At 44.2% G+C, this 15,375-nt stretch overlaps 1 protein-coding gene across 2 annotated transcripts in view; it reads right to left on the reverse strand.

Annotated features, from left to right (window-relative positions):
• UBP1 (upstream binding protein 1) overlaps nt 1-13,231 on the reverse strand; it is a 57,345-nt gene extending 44,114 nt beyond the window's left edge. Inside the window, exon 1 of one of the 2 annotated variants that reach the window (XM_044252767.1) lies at nt 12,914-13,231. In XM_044252767.1, coding sequence (XP_044108702.1) covers nt 12,914-13,026 — 113 coding nt within the window. In that variant the 5' untranslated portion in view covers nt 13,027-13,231. The remainder of the gene's footprint in view (nt 1-12,913) is intronic. The other variant, XM_044252768.1, reaches the window with a different exon arrangement.
• Nucleotides 13,232-15,375: the final 2,144 nt, after the last annotated feature.

The following is a 15,375-nucleotide window of genomic DNA, read 5'->3' on the forward strand; positions in this document are numbered from 1 at the left end:
AAAATAAAATCTTAAAAAAAAAAAAAAGATCATTTTCCTTTGAAATCCCAATTAATTTTTAACTTCATTAGAAAATGCATTCCTATCAACACAGCAGTCAGTGTTCCTCGTCAAACATAAGCCAGATCATTTCATTCCTTTGAACTCTCTCCCTCAGCTACAGTCTTTCAACTAGGGTCCCTTCAAGACCCCACTCACTTTGTTCTTCCCTCCTTCACTTGCCCTCACTTCCCTGCCCCCCACACCAGCCTCCCACCCTGCCTTTTTCCCACCCTGTCACTGGCTTTGGGTTTGGCTCTACTCTTCTGCTGATGTCCCTCTAGTGTACTCCCTTTAAATGTCACCTTCACAGTGACAGCCAGACAGCTGCAGTCCTTGCATCCATGTTCCCAACTTCCCCTGTCCTGCTCTATCTATCCACAAAAAGCTCATCACATTCCCACAGTACAAAGGACTTAAGTCTCTATCACCCATAAATACATAACCATCTCCTCAAATTTGTTTCACTTCACTGATTCACCCCAGCATTTAAGCACAAAGAAGGGTCTCCAGTACCTCCTGAACCAATGAACCAACTGCAACATTAATAACCAATTATTACTAAAAGGAAAAAACCAAGTGCCTAGGTAATTTAAGATCATCATTTCTACTAGGGTGAACCTGAAGAAAGTTCTAGTATTCAGTTGTTTTTATAATCCCATATCCCCAACAGGTAGAGCTCCCAGGGATCTGACAACCAAATGAAAAGTTTCTCAAGGTTTCAAATTATTACAAGTAATTCTGAAATGCCAGTACCCAAAAATAACTAGGCACACAAAGACAAACAAGACTCTGGGAGCAAGAACCAATAGCAAAAACAACAGATGGCCTACACCCAGTTCCAGATCTGTCTGTTGGTATTCAGCTCTCTTCTGCCTCTGCTGCAGAGGGTTCCAGGTCTGAAACTACATATATAAGACTTCTTGCCAGCTGGAGTCTTGTTAAGTTGTACAAGGGAAGCATTGGTGGGAAATTAAAAGGTAGTGGGAAAAGACAGAGAGGCAGGAAACTGCACAGGCTGTGCTACAGGAAGTTTCTGGGCAGTCATGCCTTCAGCAGCTAGCCCAGGAGCAACTAGGTAACAAGTCCTCCCCCAACGCACCCAACCCTTCTAGCACCTTTGCAAACTAATACTTCACTACATCTTTCTCTGCTTTAAACATCTAAATGGTTTCTATTTTCCTAACTGGACACAGACTGATACCCTCAAAGAATTCAGATGCTAGAATTAATGGACTCATACTATAAAATTATGCTTATTCTGTTTAAAGAAATAAAAGACAAGCCCAAAAAGATTGCAAGGAAAAGGAAATTTTAAGGGTAGGCAAAACTGAAAAGGAACAAATATCTTTTAATTTTTTTTTTTAAGATTCCATTTATTTATTTATTTGACCGAGAGACAAAGAATGAGCGCAAGCAAGGGGAACAGCAGGAGGAGGAGAAGCAGGCTCTATGCTGTGCAGGGAGCTGGATACGGGGCTCAATCCCAGGACCCCAGAATCATGACCTGAGTCAAGGGCAGATGCTTAATTGATAGAGACACCCAGGCATTCCCCAAATAGAACTTCTAGAACTGGAAAACAAAATTGCTAAAATTAAAAGTGGGTTAAAGCCGCTGCCTTCGGCTCAGGTCATGATCCCAGGGTCCTGGGATCGAGCCCCGCATCATCGGGCTCTCTGCTCAGCAGGGAGCCTGCTTCTTCCTCTCTCTCTGCCTGCCTCTCTGCCTACTTGTGATCTCTGCCTGTCAAATAAATAAATAAAATCTTTAAAAAAAAAAAAAAAGTAGTTCAGACAGAAATGTAGAGTAGAGTGAATAAGTAGACCGGAATATAGGCAAAAATAAGTTATTCAGAAGGCAGCAGAGTGAAATGAGGGAAAATGCAAAAGAGAAAGAAAGGATATAGTGAGATTTTACATTGAAGTTCTAGAAGAGGGAAAAATATTGTGGAGGAAGTATTTGAATTAAAGGCTGAGCAAGTTCCAGAACTAATGAAATATACCAATTCACGAACTGGAGAAGCCCAAATAACCAAAGCAGGACAAATAAAAGAAAACCACACCCGGGCTCTCTGCTCAGTGCAGAACCTGCTTCTCTCTCTCTCTGCCTGCCTCTCTGCCTACTTGTGTTCTCTGTCTGTCAAATAAATAAATAAAATCTTAAAAAAAAACAAAAAAAAAAAACGGGGAGCCTGGGTGGCTCAGTGGGTTAAAGCCTCTGCCTTCGGCTCAGGTCATGATCCCAGGGTCCTGGGATTGAGCCCCGCATCGGGCTCTCTGCTCAGTGCAGAGCCTGCTTCACTCTCTCTCTCTGCCTGCCTCTCTGCCTACTTGTGTTCTCTGTCAAATAAATAAATAAAATCTTAAAAAAAAAAAAAAAAAGAAAGAAAACCACACCTGAATACATCAAGAAAAACATCTAAGCTTAGAAGGAAGTACAAAGTAAAGGACTCAATCAGTGGAAAGCGGGAATGGGGAGGATGTGGTGGGAGGTGGGAGGGTCCAAGGAGTCCTGGAGTCATCAAGTGCTGGGATGGGGAGCAGTGGACAAGGCCACTATGGGAACAACGCAGTGGCAAAAGGATGCACTGGAACACTAAGGCTGTGAACTTCAAGTGAGACCACTCAGTACTTTTCAACCACATTCAACTGCTTAGGTGACTAAAAGGAAGTGAAAAATCACATTTAATCAGGGTTACAGTTCTGCTAAAATAAAAAAGATGGGAAGGAAATAAAGCAAGACAGGGCAAGAGAGACAAAACTATATGCAACGAAATACAACGACTGTCCATGAAAATTAAAACTGGCTGAAGGGAAAAAAAGGTGTTCAAGAGGATGTGAAGCACCTAGGTGGCTCAGTCCAGCTTTTGACTCAGGTCACGATCTCAGGATTGTGAGTTGGAGGCGGACTCAGTGGGGAGTCTGCTTCTCTTACTCTCCCTCTGCCTGTCCCTGGCTCATGAGCTCTCTCTAAAGTAAACATATCTTTCTTTTTTTTTTTTTTTTTTAAGATTTTATTTATTTATTTTACAGAGAGAGTCAGCAAGAGAGGAATACAAGCAAAGGGAGTAGGAGAGGGAGAAGCAGGATTCCCACCAGAGGGAGCCCAATGTGGGGCTCAATCTCAGGACCCTGGGATCATGAATTGAGCGGAAGGCAGATGCTTAATGGCTAAGCCACCCAGGCACTCCTAAAATAAATAAACTGCAAAAAAAAAAAAAGGGAAAGAAAAAGGGTGACTAGAGTCGAATCAAGAATTGTAGGTGGGCCAAATTACAGCAAGAGGAAGGTACTGAGGGAGTGAGCTGAAAGGGTAGAAAGGTAGTAGTTAACACTGAACTCTGATTTTGGTATTATATGTGATTGGAAATATCAAGGTCTAACATATGATCATAGGACTGAGAAGCTGAAGATATCCCACTGTAAGAGAGATACATGGAACAGAAATGCTAGGCTACTGGAAGGTCCATTTGGATATCTTCTGAAATCACCGAGAATTTAAGTAGCGTCAGATAATGACAGTGAACGAGGACCTAAAATTTTAAAAATGAGGACTGACCCAGAAATCACTAAGATGACTGCGATATGGACTCAGAAACAAACTGAGGGTTTCGGAGGGGAGGGGGTGTGGGGGGTTGGGTGAGGCTGGTAGTAGGTATTGAGGAGGGCACGTATTGCATGAAGTACTGGGTGTGGTGCATAAACAATGAATTTTGGAACACTGAAAAAAAAAAAGATGACTGCAATAACTGAGTGACTGATTGGTTGAAATTTGGTAACACAAAATTCAAAGTTGGGGGTCTTACAAGGAAGGAGAAAGGGAGCATAGCTTAAAAGTAACAGTGAGAAGTACTTCCTTCATGTTCTGGGGCAGCAGGAGGCCTATGGAAATAAACCACCACCACTTGCAAGGGCTTCAGAGGAAAAATATAGACTGGGAGGACTGCCTGCTTTCCAGAGGAACAGGAAGATGAAGATATCATTATGAGACAAAACTGCCTGTGTCTCCTCAGGCTACCGTAACAACATACCAAAAACTGGGTGGCTCAAACTAACAGAAATGTACGTCTCTCGGCTAGAGAGGCTAGAAGTCTGAAATAAGTTTCCTGGCAGAGTTGGTCCAGGCCTCTCCCCCAGCTTCTGGTGTTTGGTGAAGTCCTGCACTTCCCGGCTTGTGGATGCATCCCTCCATTACATGGCCAGCTTCCCCTTGTAGGTCTTCATTTAATCTTCCCTCTGTGCCCAAAGGTCCTCTCTTTATAAAGACACCAGTGCCTGTCCTCATTATATCATTTTTAGTTGATTTACCTCTATAAAAATCTTATTCAAATAAAGTCACATTCTGAGGTCCTGAGGGTTAGGACTTCCAATATATCCTCTTGGGGGACACAATTCAATCCATGTGATGGCAGATTGAAGGTTCCAGAAGGCAAGGTGGAAGGACGTTAGGAACTGGCAAGAAAGGGGAGATGGCTAAGAACTAAGGAGGTGTGGGGCGGCTGGGTGGCTCAGTAAGTTGAGTGTCCGCTTTTGGCTCAAGTCATGATCCCAGGAGCATGGGTATGAGCCCTGCATCGGGCTCCTTCCTCTGAGGGGAGTCTGCTTCTCCCTCTCGTGCTCGCAGATGCATGCACATGTGCGCTCACTCTCTCAAATAAATTAAAAAAAAAAAAGAACTGAGGGTGTGCAGCACCACAGTGCTGACCAAAACGCAGGAGAAAAGCAGTATCCTAAAATTCTGGAGTTTCTTGTAGTTTTAACAAATAAATACAAAGGGCACAAAAGGTCTGGGGTCTGGTCCAATATGCCCTACAAAATTTATATGTGTATGTATCTGTCTAGGAGAGACAACTCAAAAAGATAAAGCACAAATAAGTATGAATAAAAAAGGAGCTATCACCAATAAAAACTAAAAATGAGGGGTATGTGAGTGGTTCAGTTGGTTAAGCATCTGCTTTCAGCTCAGGTCATGATCTCAGAGTCCTAAGATCAAGCCCCACAAGGGGCTCCCTTGCTCAGCAGTGAGTCTACTTCTTCCTCTCCCTCCACCCCCTACTCATATTCCTCTCTCTCAAATAAATAAAATCTTAAAAAAAAAAAAAAACCTGAAAAGATGAGAATATCACTACCAACTTTATGCCAACACATTTGAAACTATGGATAAGATGAACAATTTCCTAGAAAGATAATTTATCAAAACTTTCTTTAAGACACAGGGGCACCAAGGCTTGGCTCAGTCAATGGAGGATGTGACTTTTTTTTTTAAGATTTTTTATTATTTTGACAGAGAGATCACAAGTAGGCAGAGAAGCAGGCAGAGAGAGGGGGGAAGCAGGCTCCCAGCTGAGCAGAGAGTCCAATGCCGGGCTTGATCCCAGGACCCTGAGATCATGACCTGAGCTGAAGGCATAGGCTTAACCCACTGAGCCACCCTGGTGCCCGAGGATGTGACTCTTGATCTTGGGGTTGTATATTCAAGCCCTGTGTTGGGTGTAGAGATTACTTACAAAAATAAAAGCTTACAAAAACTTTCTTCAAGACACAAAAGTCTTTTTAAAATAATCCTACAGAGACTGATATTGTGGCTAAAAATTTTCCCCCAAAGAAAATTCCTGCCCTAGAATGATTTTATAGGCAAGTTCTATCAAACTTTCAAAGACAGTTCTCGCAGAAAGTCTTCAAACAGAACAAAAAGAGAATAAATACACTAACTCATTTTATGAGTCTAATGTAACTTTGAAGTCAAAACTAGCTACAAACAAAACTAAAAATGAAAATGAAAAGTTCATTTCAGCCATAAATATAGAGGCCAAAGACCCAAATTAAGAATTAACAAATCGAATCCAGAAGTATAATGACAAAGCATGATATAGCTGAGTATTCCCCAGGAACACAAGGACAGAATACAGAATCTGAAAACAGAACTCCACACTTCTGGACAGTTGATTTAAAACAGAATGTCATTGTGAAGAGGCTCAAGTAAAAAGTCTTTTCTAACAGGGAAAAGTGCAATTGGTCTCCTACTTCATACCTTACCCTTACCAAAAACAAAAGAAAAAAAAATTACTCTAGACAGACTGTAAACTTAGGTGTGATATATAAAGTAATAAATCGGGGCACCTGGGTGGCTCAGTGGGTTAAAGCCTCTGCCTTCAGCTCAGGTCACATCGGGCTCTCTGCTCAGCAGGGAGCCTGCTTCCCTTCCTCTCTGCCTGCCTCTCTCTCTGCCTACTTGTGATCTCTGTCAAATAAATAAAAAATAAATAAAATCTTAAAAATATATAAAAATAAAAAATTAAAGTAATAAATCTTTAGAAAAGACTGAAAGAATCTCTTACACCCTCACAGTAAGGAAAGACCAACTATAAGTGAAAAGATTAGTCAATCTGACCATATCAAAATCAAGAACATTCAAAAGCCACCAAAAAGAGAACTGAAAGGCACGTCACAGAGGTGAGGTATTTATGACATATATGCATGATCAAAGGCTAGGGTCCAGGATATATGAAGAACTAAAGAAAGAAAATTAAAAAGAAAACAATAGAACTGAATGAAAAAAAGGCGTTGCCTTCGAATCCTGTGAGATACTTAGCTGAATATATAGCCTTAAATGCATCTGTTAGAAAACAACCACCAAAACCAAAGAAGAAAAAAGCATCCAACCAACCAAGTTGGAAAATAACAAGAGCAACCAAGAAACAAGGAAGAAAACGACCACAAAAGTAAAATAGAAAATCCAACAGAAAAGTAAAGTAAAGCCAAAATTTGGCTTTTTGAGAATCACTGAAGATACAAGCCTCTGAAATACGTCACAAAAGAAGGAAAAGACACAAGTAGTACATAAAGTAAAAGAAAAGGCATCATCACAAATAGTGAAGAGATCTTTTAAAAAAAAAATCTGAAAACTCAGAGCAGACAATTTTTGGTGAAATTTAAAATTACCACAACTGGCCAAGATACACAAATTCTGAATACTCCTATGTCAAATAAATTACAGGTACTGTCAAATATCTACCTGTGCAAGAAAGTTAAAATCACCAAATCCAGGCTGTATTCCAGGTGAACTTTACAAAATCTTGAACAATTAAGTCTCAGCTCATAAAAAACTGTTTAGGGACACCTGGCTGGCTCAGTTCACAGAGCACAAAACTCTTGATTGCAGGGTTGTGACTTCAAGCCCCATGATAGATATAGAGCCTGCCTGCCTACATACATACATACATACATACATAAATACATAAATAAAACTTCTGGCACATAAAAAGAGCAAGCTATCCATCTCACATGAAACTGATGTGATGGGTATGGCTATTATCATACCCAACAGCCTCGATGTTTAAAAAAAAAAAAAAATACCAGGAGTGCAAGAAAATTGAAGACCAATCTCATTTAGGAACAAAGATAACCTGTTTATGAAACTTCGGGAACATTCTCTAAAATCATTAGGACTTAAAACTCAAGTTTTAGTGGTTCTAAATAACACTATCGTGATGCCCTAACCAACACACCAAGGCAAGAAAATGAAATGTAAAGATCACATAGGAGGAAACAAATCTACCATTATTTAAAGATATTGTCTAACTACAAAGTCTGAGATCCTACAAATTATTAGAACTATTAAGTTCATGGGAGCCTGGGTGGCTCAGTCAGTTAAAACGTCTGCCCTCAGCTTGGGTCATGATCTCAGAGTCCTGGGAACAAGCCCCGCATGCTCCCTGCTCAGCAAGGAGCCTACTTCTCCCTCTCCCACTTGCCCTGCTTGTGCTCTCTCCCAAATAAATAAATAAAATCTTTAAAAAGGTGGGGGGAGAACTATTAAGTTCGGCAAGGTCCTGGAGGGGGAAAGTCTGCCCTCAGCTTGGGTCATGATCTCAGAGTCCTGGGAACAAGCCCCGCATGCTCCCTGCTCAGCAGGGAGCCTACTTCTCCCTCTCCCACTTGCCCTGCTTGTGCTCTCTGCCAAATAAATAAATAAAATCTTTAAAAAGGTGGGGGGAGAACTATTAAGTTCGGCAAGGTCCTGGAGGGGGAAAAAAAGCAAGCTACAACAAGATAAAGAAAAAATATAATAGCCTTCCTGGCTGATTTTTCTCCCATCTAGAAAGATCATGTTCTATGATGGACCTCTCTATTAATTGGTAGGCAGCCAAACGGTGCAATGGAAAGAAGTCGTCATACACCAGCTCTGGAGCTTCAAATCCTAGCTCCACCATTTGTGGAGTGACACTGTGGCAGGCTACTTAACTTCTTCAAGCTTTAATAATGGGTTTACTTTAATTTAGAAGAAAACATTTTAAGTATCCAAACTATATGAACACATTAAACCAGAGATTCTCAAAAGTGTGATTTGTGGTATCCTGAGGAAACAGACTCCTTCAAGGGATTTGGGAGGTCAAACCTATTTTCAGAACAATACTAAAACAATATTTGCCCTTTTCACGTTGATGACATTTGCACTCAACCAATGGTGATGAAACCTGCTGGGGCTTTAACATCAATCGAGGAAGTGGATCCAAACTATCCAAATCAAGGCAGTGGTATCACTGCATAAAAATGATTAATTTTAGTATATATTGGTTCTTGGGTAGGTATATTTCTGCTGCACACCAAAGTGCAGTGGTTATCTCAAGGAAAGCTTTTATGCCACCTTAATAATCTTTGATCTGGAGGCTGACTGAGCAGTTTCTCTCACAGAAGTTAAAGTTAGTTTAACTTAAAGGAAAAACTAACAAACTGTGATTATTCAGACCTGGTTATGTGACAGAAATTTCCTCAAAAATGAAAAAGTGAGCCTATCATTTCCCAGGAAATAACTATAATGGTTTTAGAGTAGGCAGTTAGTTAGGTTCTAATAGGATGTCTGCAAGCCAGCATATAGGAAGTCATTGCCAACTATAAGGAAGTCAGAGGCCTGTCCTGGCAGCATTCCAAAACAAAACCGGATCAAACCAGACAGGTCCAAGATGGCTGACAAAGTATGCCAAGGTTCACATTATTCCTTTATTACTACACTACATTACCATACCTAAAATCTCCCCAACACAAGTATCATGACAGGAAACCCCTGGCCAAAAAAGAAGAAAAGGCTATGCTTCCAAGAAATTCCTTCCTCAAGTGATGAATATTCCACCCTCTTGTTAACAACTGTTAAGAGAGAAACCCAGGAGCACCTGGGTGGTTCAGTTGGTTCAGCATCCAAATCTTGATCTCAGCTCAGGTATTGATCTTAGGGCTGTGAGTTCAAGTCCTGTGCTGGGCTCCACGCTGGGCGTGGATAGAAATCCAAACCCTAACAGATGCCACACTCCCTGGAGCCCACCAGCATTCATATTTTGAGAGCACACTTTTGCTTTAATAAACTTTCCTGCTTGTACTGCTGTGTAGTGTCTGTCCTTCAAGTCTTTCTCCTGATGAGATCAAGAACCTCCAGTGACATCTTTTAGACAACCGGGGTCAAGAGCTTCACACGACCTGAGGTCTCCCCAGTCTATGTGGCCAATGTCTTCTGTAAGGTAATAATTTAATATTTTATGTGTAATCTAAAGAGATCACAGTACTTCCTAAGTCCTAAAAATTAAGTTGTTATAGATTTTAAATTTCATGTAAACAGTAAGATGGGAAGAAAATTACCAGGAGGCCCAAAAGACCATCCTAAGAAAGTCTTAATGAGCTACTTCCTAAAGTCATTTAGTTATCTGTCCCTTAGTTCAGAAAACATGAATGACCCAGATTTCAAGGTACAATGGGTTTCAGCCTTCCTTCAGTGAAGGGAAGCTTAGCCTTCATTTGGAATGGTAGTACCACTAGCAGGTCACCTGGATCCCAACACTGTAACATCAGTGGGCTTCAGATTACTCACTTAAAATAAAAGGATTGGTTTAGAAGTTTCTAAGGTTTCTTCATCCATCTCTAGAATCTTGATATTATAACTAAGATTCTAAAAAAATTTATGACCTGCCTCACTCCAAACAGAATCTGCAGTAGCTCATACCTCACATATAAATGTGGTACACCAGTACACACAGAAGGAAGGGAGAAGGGTGGTGATAGAGAAAATGAAACAGAGCCAAGAAGAAAAAGAGGAGGGGAAGAAGAAAAGACAGTATCAAAAATTTGTCACAGCATAGCCTAATACTATCAGCCTGCAGTTTAATGCAAGTAGTTTTTTTGTTGTTGTTGTTGCTGTTTTTTAAAGTAAGCCCCATGCCTAACCTGGGGGCTTGAACTCACAACCCTGAGATCAAGAGCCAATGTTCTACGGAGCCAGCCAGGTGCCCAAACGCAAACAGATTTTTAAGTCAGACTACTGAGAGAAACCATCTTTCTAGCCCCAAATCAAGGAAACCATTTCTTAAAAAGTCTTTAGAGATGGGTGGTTTACAGGGCCTGAGAGGTTCAATCAGTTAAGGGTCTGCCTTTGGCTGAGATCATGATCTCCAGGTCCTAGAATCAAGACCCACACTGGGCTCCATGCTCAGTGGAGAGCCTTTCTCCCTCTCCTGCTGCTCCCCCTGCTTGTGCTCTCTGTCAGACAAGTACATAAAATCTTTAAAAAATAAAAATAAAAAGGGTGGTTTAAACCATCCAAAGAGCAAATATATATAGTAAGCATACTTCACTTTGGAATTTAAAAAAATTTACTTTGTAGGCAGCCTTTCATTTCATTAAGAAGTCATTTTCCAATAATTCCAAATTCAGCACCTTGAGTTTAATTCTTGAACTTCAGAAAAAAGAAATCAAAGAGAAAGATAAGCATCAAAAGCCTTACTTCCCATTTGATGCGATATGAAGAGACTACCTGCCCATGAAGAAGAGAGATACCAGGCACTCCTAAGATCCAGCCTTCTTAGGACTCCTGGTCCAAGGTGGGAAGTGCAATCAAAGAAGGCCTCCAACAGCATAAAGCCTACTTCAGACTGAATCTGTATCAAGTCCATTTTGGAACTACCCACGTTTGAATTTCATATAAAGGCCCTTGAATTTGCAAGAAGCAAGCAAGAACTCTCATCAGCTGCTCAGTTTTGAGGATACAATTAAATACGAAAACAAAAAAACAAACCTAAATAAGCTCCTTAAAAACTGGTAATTGCCTTCAAAAATACCTGAAATTTTAGATTAAATGACACACCATGTAAGCAATAACTAAAAACATTTAATGGAAAGTTTCCCCATGGCCAAGTGTTGTATAAGACCCATAATCATAAAGATGTCAGACATTATTTTAAGAACAAGGTCAGGTAAAGGTTAAAATCATGATTTTCTTTCCTTTTCACAGACTAAAACATACACAAAAGTTCATTAGCTGGCTGGGTCACTAAAACAAATAAAACTCTAGGAAAAAAGTAAAAGCTCAAGATAACCCTAACAAGCAAAATTCTTGGCCACAAACTTACATTTAGCCATAACTGAGACTCGAGAAGCAACTTTTCACCTGAAAACACTAAATTCCCTTCATGTGCCTTAACTGGTCTCCAGGAGCAGCATGGCACCTGAGGTCTGTGTTTTAACTAGGAAATCACTGTCTCTAGTACCGTGTGGGATGACCCTGTGACTTTCAATAGATCAATTTCTTCAACTGAGACAGCTGTTCTAGAAAATAAGCCACCTCATCCAGAGCCCTCAAGTTGCACAACTGCAGACAGCAAGTGCCAAGTTCAGGGAGAGGAGCACATACCCAATCAGGGTCACAGTCTGGTGACCAATGGCTTTCCTCCACACACTTCCACACTCTAAGAAACATCTCCTCCTTTCTGAGAGTTCTTTATTACCCAGAGTTTGCCCTTTAAAATATAAAAGCTGAATTTCTTCAGGGTGCACCCCCCTCCCACCATTTCAGGCCTGCTCTGACCCCCAAGTCTCTCTTCAGGACATTTATGCTCTCTGTCCTCGCTGAGAGCTGCAGTGAGATGTACGAAAGCTACTAGAGGACTGGACAGCACTTCAAAGACAGCAGGCATTACTTTAAAGAACACATTCAGAAAATCTCAATTCGCCTTAACAAAAAGCTGCCAAACCATGAATTGTACACTTTAATCAGGTGAACTTATACTGCATAAACTGTATTTCAACATAGCTGCTAAAAATAAAAATAAAGAGCCAGCAAACTGACCTAAGTTAAAAACAAAAACATAAAAAACCCAATACAGCATTCTTCAGGATAAAGGCCAGAAACTAAGCTCTGATCTGTTTCAACCTTCAACATTAAACAAAATGAATGGCTGCTGGTACAGGCAGCAGAGACTAAACAAATTATTGTTTGTTGTGCAATCACTGCATCTTAAAGCCTCTTCAAAAAAAAAAAGCCCGAGAGAGTAGTTACCAAAATGAAAAATTTCTCTTTGAAACAATCAAAAACCATCACTAAGTTAGGGTTTTTTTTCCCCCGAGTCTCCTTTCATTTATAATTACTATTGTAACAGCAAATGATTAAAATTTGCAACCAGAAAAGACTACAATGTAGAACAGACTAGAAACTGATAACCAAAACCTTGGAGTATTTTCCCAATACAAGTTCTACCATTTCGTACACTATTCAAGCTCCAAGGGACTTGTAAATCACTTCCAAGGAAAAGGAAGCCCCTTCCCCCACCAACCCAAGCCATCCTAACAGCCGGCCACTTTTACAGCAAAAATTCAGCTCTCAGAAGCAGTTCCCGCTGCGTCTTGCAGGGCCGCCCTCCCACGCCCGCCACCCGGGTAGGTAGACGCCCGCGGGGCTCCCTGGACCCGACCGCCACGCGGCAGGGCCCGGACCCCGCGGCCGGGAGGCCCGGGCATCGCTGGGCGCAGCCGCGCCTGGCAGAGGCCCGGGGTCGTGCAGGCCTTCCCCAAGGAGACCCCAGCTTCCGCCCGCCCGGCCCGGGGCGCCCGGTACCTCATGCTGTAGGCGCCGGCGCCCAGCTCCTGCCCGATGCCCGAGAGGCTGGCGTCGAAGTCGTGCACCAGCCCGGACTCGATCACCTCGTCCATCTTGAGCACCCAGGCCATCTTCCGGCCTCGCCGCCACCCGGCGCGGCCTCCGCGAGCAGGCGTTGGGGCCGGAGCTCCGCGGGCGCGCCCTGAGGGAGGGCGCGGGTGAAGCCTCGGGCGGCGCGGCGGATGGTCACCACAGGCGGCCCGGGCGGCGGCCGGGACGAGAGCGTCCGGGGCCCCGCAAGCAGGGCACGGCGAGCCCGGCGAGCAGCTGCAGCGGGAGCGGCCGGGCCGCCGGCAGCGCCTCCCTCCCGCGGGCGCCGGCCCCGCGCCTCATGCCGCCGCCGCCCACCCCCTGCGCCGCTAGCGCTGCAGCCGCCGCCGCCCGCCCCGCCCCGGAGCCCCCGGCCGCATCCTCCCCGGCGCCGCGCGGGGGCAGGAGCTCAGCCCGCCCGTCACCCGATCCCCGGTCTCGACCCCAGCCCTCGGCCCACCCGCCCAGGTACAAGCTCCCCGCCACCCCGGCCAACCCCGCCGCCGCCGCTCCGCCGGCCCGGACGCTGGCTCCTATATGGCCGCGGCTTGAGCGCTCTCGCCGCTTCCGCCTCCTCCCGGCCCCGCCCCGGCCCCGCCCCCACCCCCGCTTTCGATCCTCGCTCAGGACCGCCCCGCACGACCGGGCGCTTCGGGGAACTCCCGGCGCTTCGGGACCGAGAAACTGTTCAGGCGGAGCAACGCAGCCCCGCCCACGCGGCCGATTCGCAGGCCCTGCGGCCCATCGCCTCCCCGCACTCCAGCCCAGGAAGAGGTGGTGCCCGCAGGGCGTCCAGTTTCCGCCCATTCAGAAAGGCGGGATGATTGACAGGCGAACGGGACAATAATGGCAAGTGCTTGGTCGAGGCTCCCGTGAGTCTCTGGGCCCCTGTTCTAAACAACCAATCAAAACGTTCTTCCTCTTGGGCGGTCTCGAGGACGGAATTGGCTGCCGAAAGAAAGAGTTCATTGGGCCGCACCGGAGGAAGCCGCCCTAAACGCCGCTCCTGGAGGTCTTTTGCTCCCTTATGGTCTTTCCGGGCAGTCTCTGGGTTTTGCCGAAACTACAAATGGGGGTGGAGGGGGCGCGGACTGAAAAGCCAAATGGGCAGAAAATCTGGATTGACATGAGTGTAGGCCAATCAGCGCCTCTGAAAAGGGCTCCCGCTGTCTCCCAATTGCAGATTGCGGTGGGCATAATGGCGAGCCTGAGTTAAACTGGGTTTTCAGTCCCGGTAACAGCCAGCAATCGTGTTACTGTTACCGCTCATGGTTTTGGAGGTTCACTGGACTTAGATGATTCTCCTTCAGGGTCTGTCTGTTCTGTGGGCGGAGTGGCATGGCTGGGCTAGAGTCCTCTCAAGGGCTTCCCCACTCACGTGTCTTACTGCTTGATGTCGGCTATCCCCTGGAACCTCAGTTGGGGTTGCTGGAATGCCTACACAGTGGCCTCCGTGTGGTCTTGACTTCTCTCAGCATGGGAGCTGGGTTCCTAAAGCAAGTGTCTCAAACGACAGAAAGTGGAGATTGCTGGTTTCTTAATGACAAAGATTCTTTGACCAAACTTTAGTCAGATCTCAAACCTTCCAGACCCATCTGTGCACTTTCTTGTAAAATTCAGTTTTAGCAAGAGCCTTCTACCTCCTTAACTGCTCAGGTTCCTTAGCCTCTGTCCTCCCCCCAGGTGATGTCTGGTCACCCTGGCGGGTCTTCAAAAAAATTCTGTTGGGTACTTCTGCCGGAACCACCCCGCCTTACCTCCTTGTAATTTCTTCATAGTAACTTTGCGTTTACTCATCCCCCACCTGCTCCTCGGCTCCAAATTTCCACTTAGCCATGCTGTATTTGGAGTTGAGCCTAATCCCCATTACAAAATTGTGTTGGTATGATCCTTAATACCTATTGTAATGGTCCTGAGTAGTCTGTCCTGTCATTTTTAGCAAGTGACACTGAATATTTTTTCCGAAAGCCTGGGACCAAAAACTGACACAGACTATTCTGTACAGTATTAGTGAAGCAGCCATAGAATAAAGTTGATGGGAGAAGAGTTAGTTTTGGGGGCCATGTTTTAAAACTTCCAAAATTCACCGTCAGGCCACAAATGTTGTATACTCTTTCCACAAGCAGTGAACACTCACCTCTTCCCCAAACCCCTGCAAAAAGCCCTCATCCCTTTACAATATCAAGGTTCAGGATTTTGTGAGGTCCTGGAACAGATGAGGCGCTTTGGGTGCAGTTCCTTGGTTGTGCATTAAGTGGTCTTTAAAGTGGCTCCTCTTGGGGCGCCTGGGTGGCTTAATCCTTAAACCTCTGCCTTCCAATCTGGTCATAATTCCAGGGTCCTGGGATCCAGCTCTGCATTGGACTCCTGCTCAGCAGGAAGCCTGCTTC

Source organism: Neovison vison, chromosome 6, assembly GCF_020171115.1.
Source record: "Neovison vison isolate M4711 chromosome 6, ASM_NN_V1, whole genome shotgun sequence".
NCBI classification, from domain to species: domain Eukaryota; kingdom Metazoa; phylum Chordata; class Mammalia; order Carnivora; family Mustelidae; genus Neogale; species Neogale vison.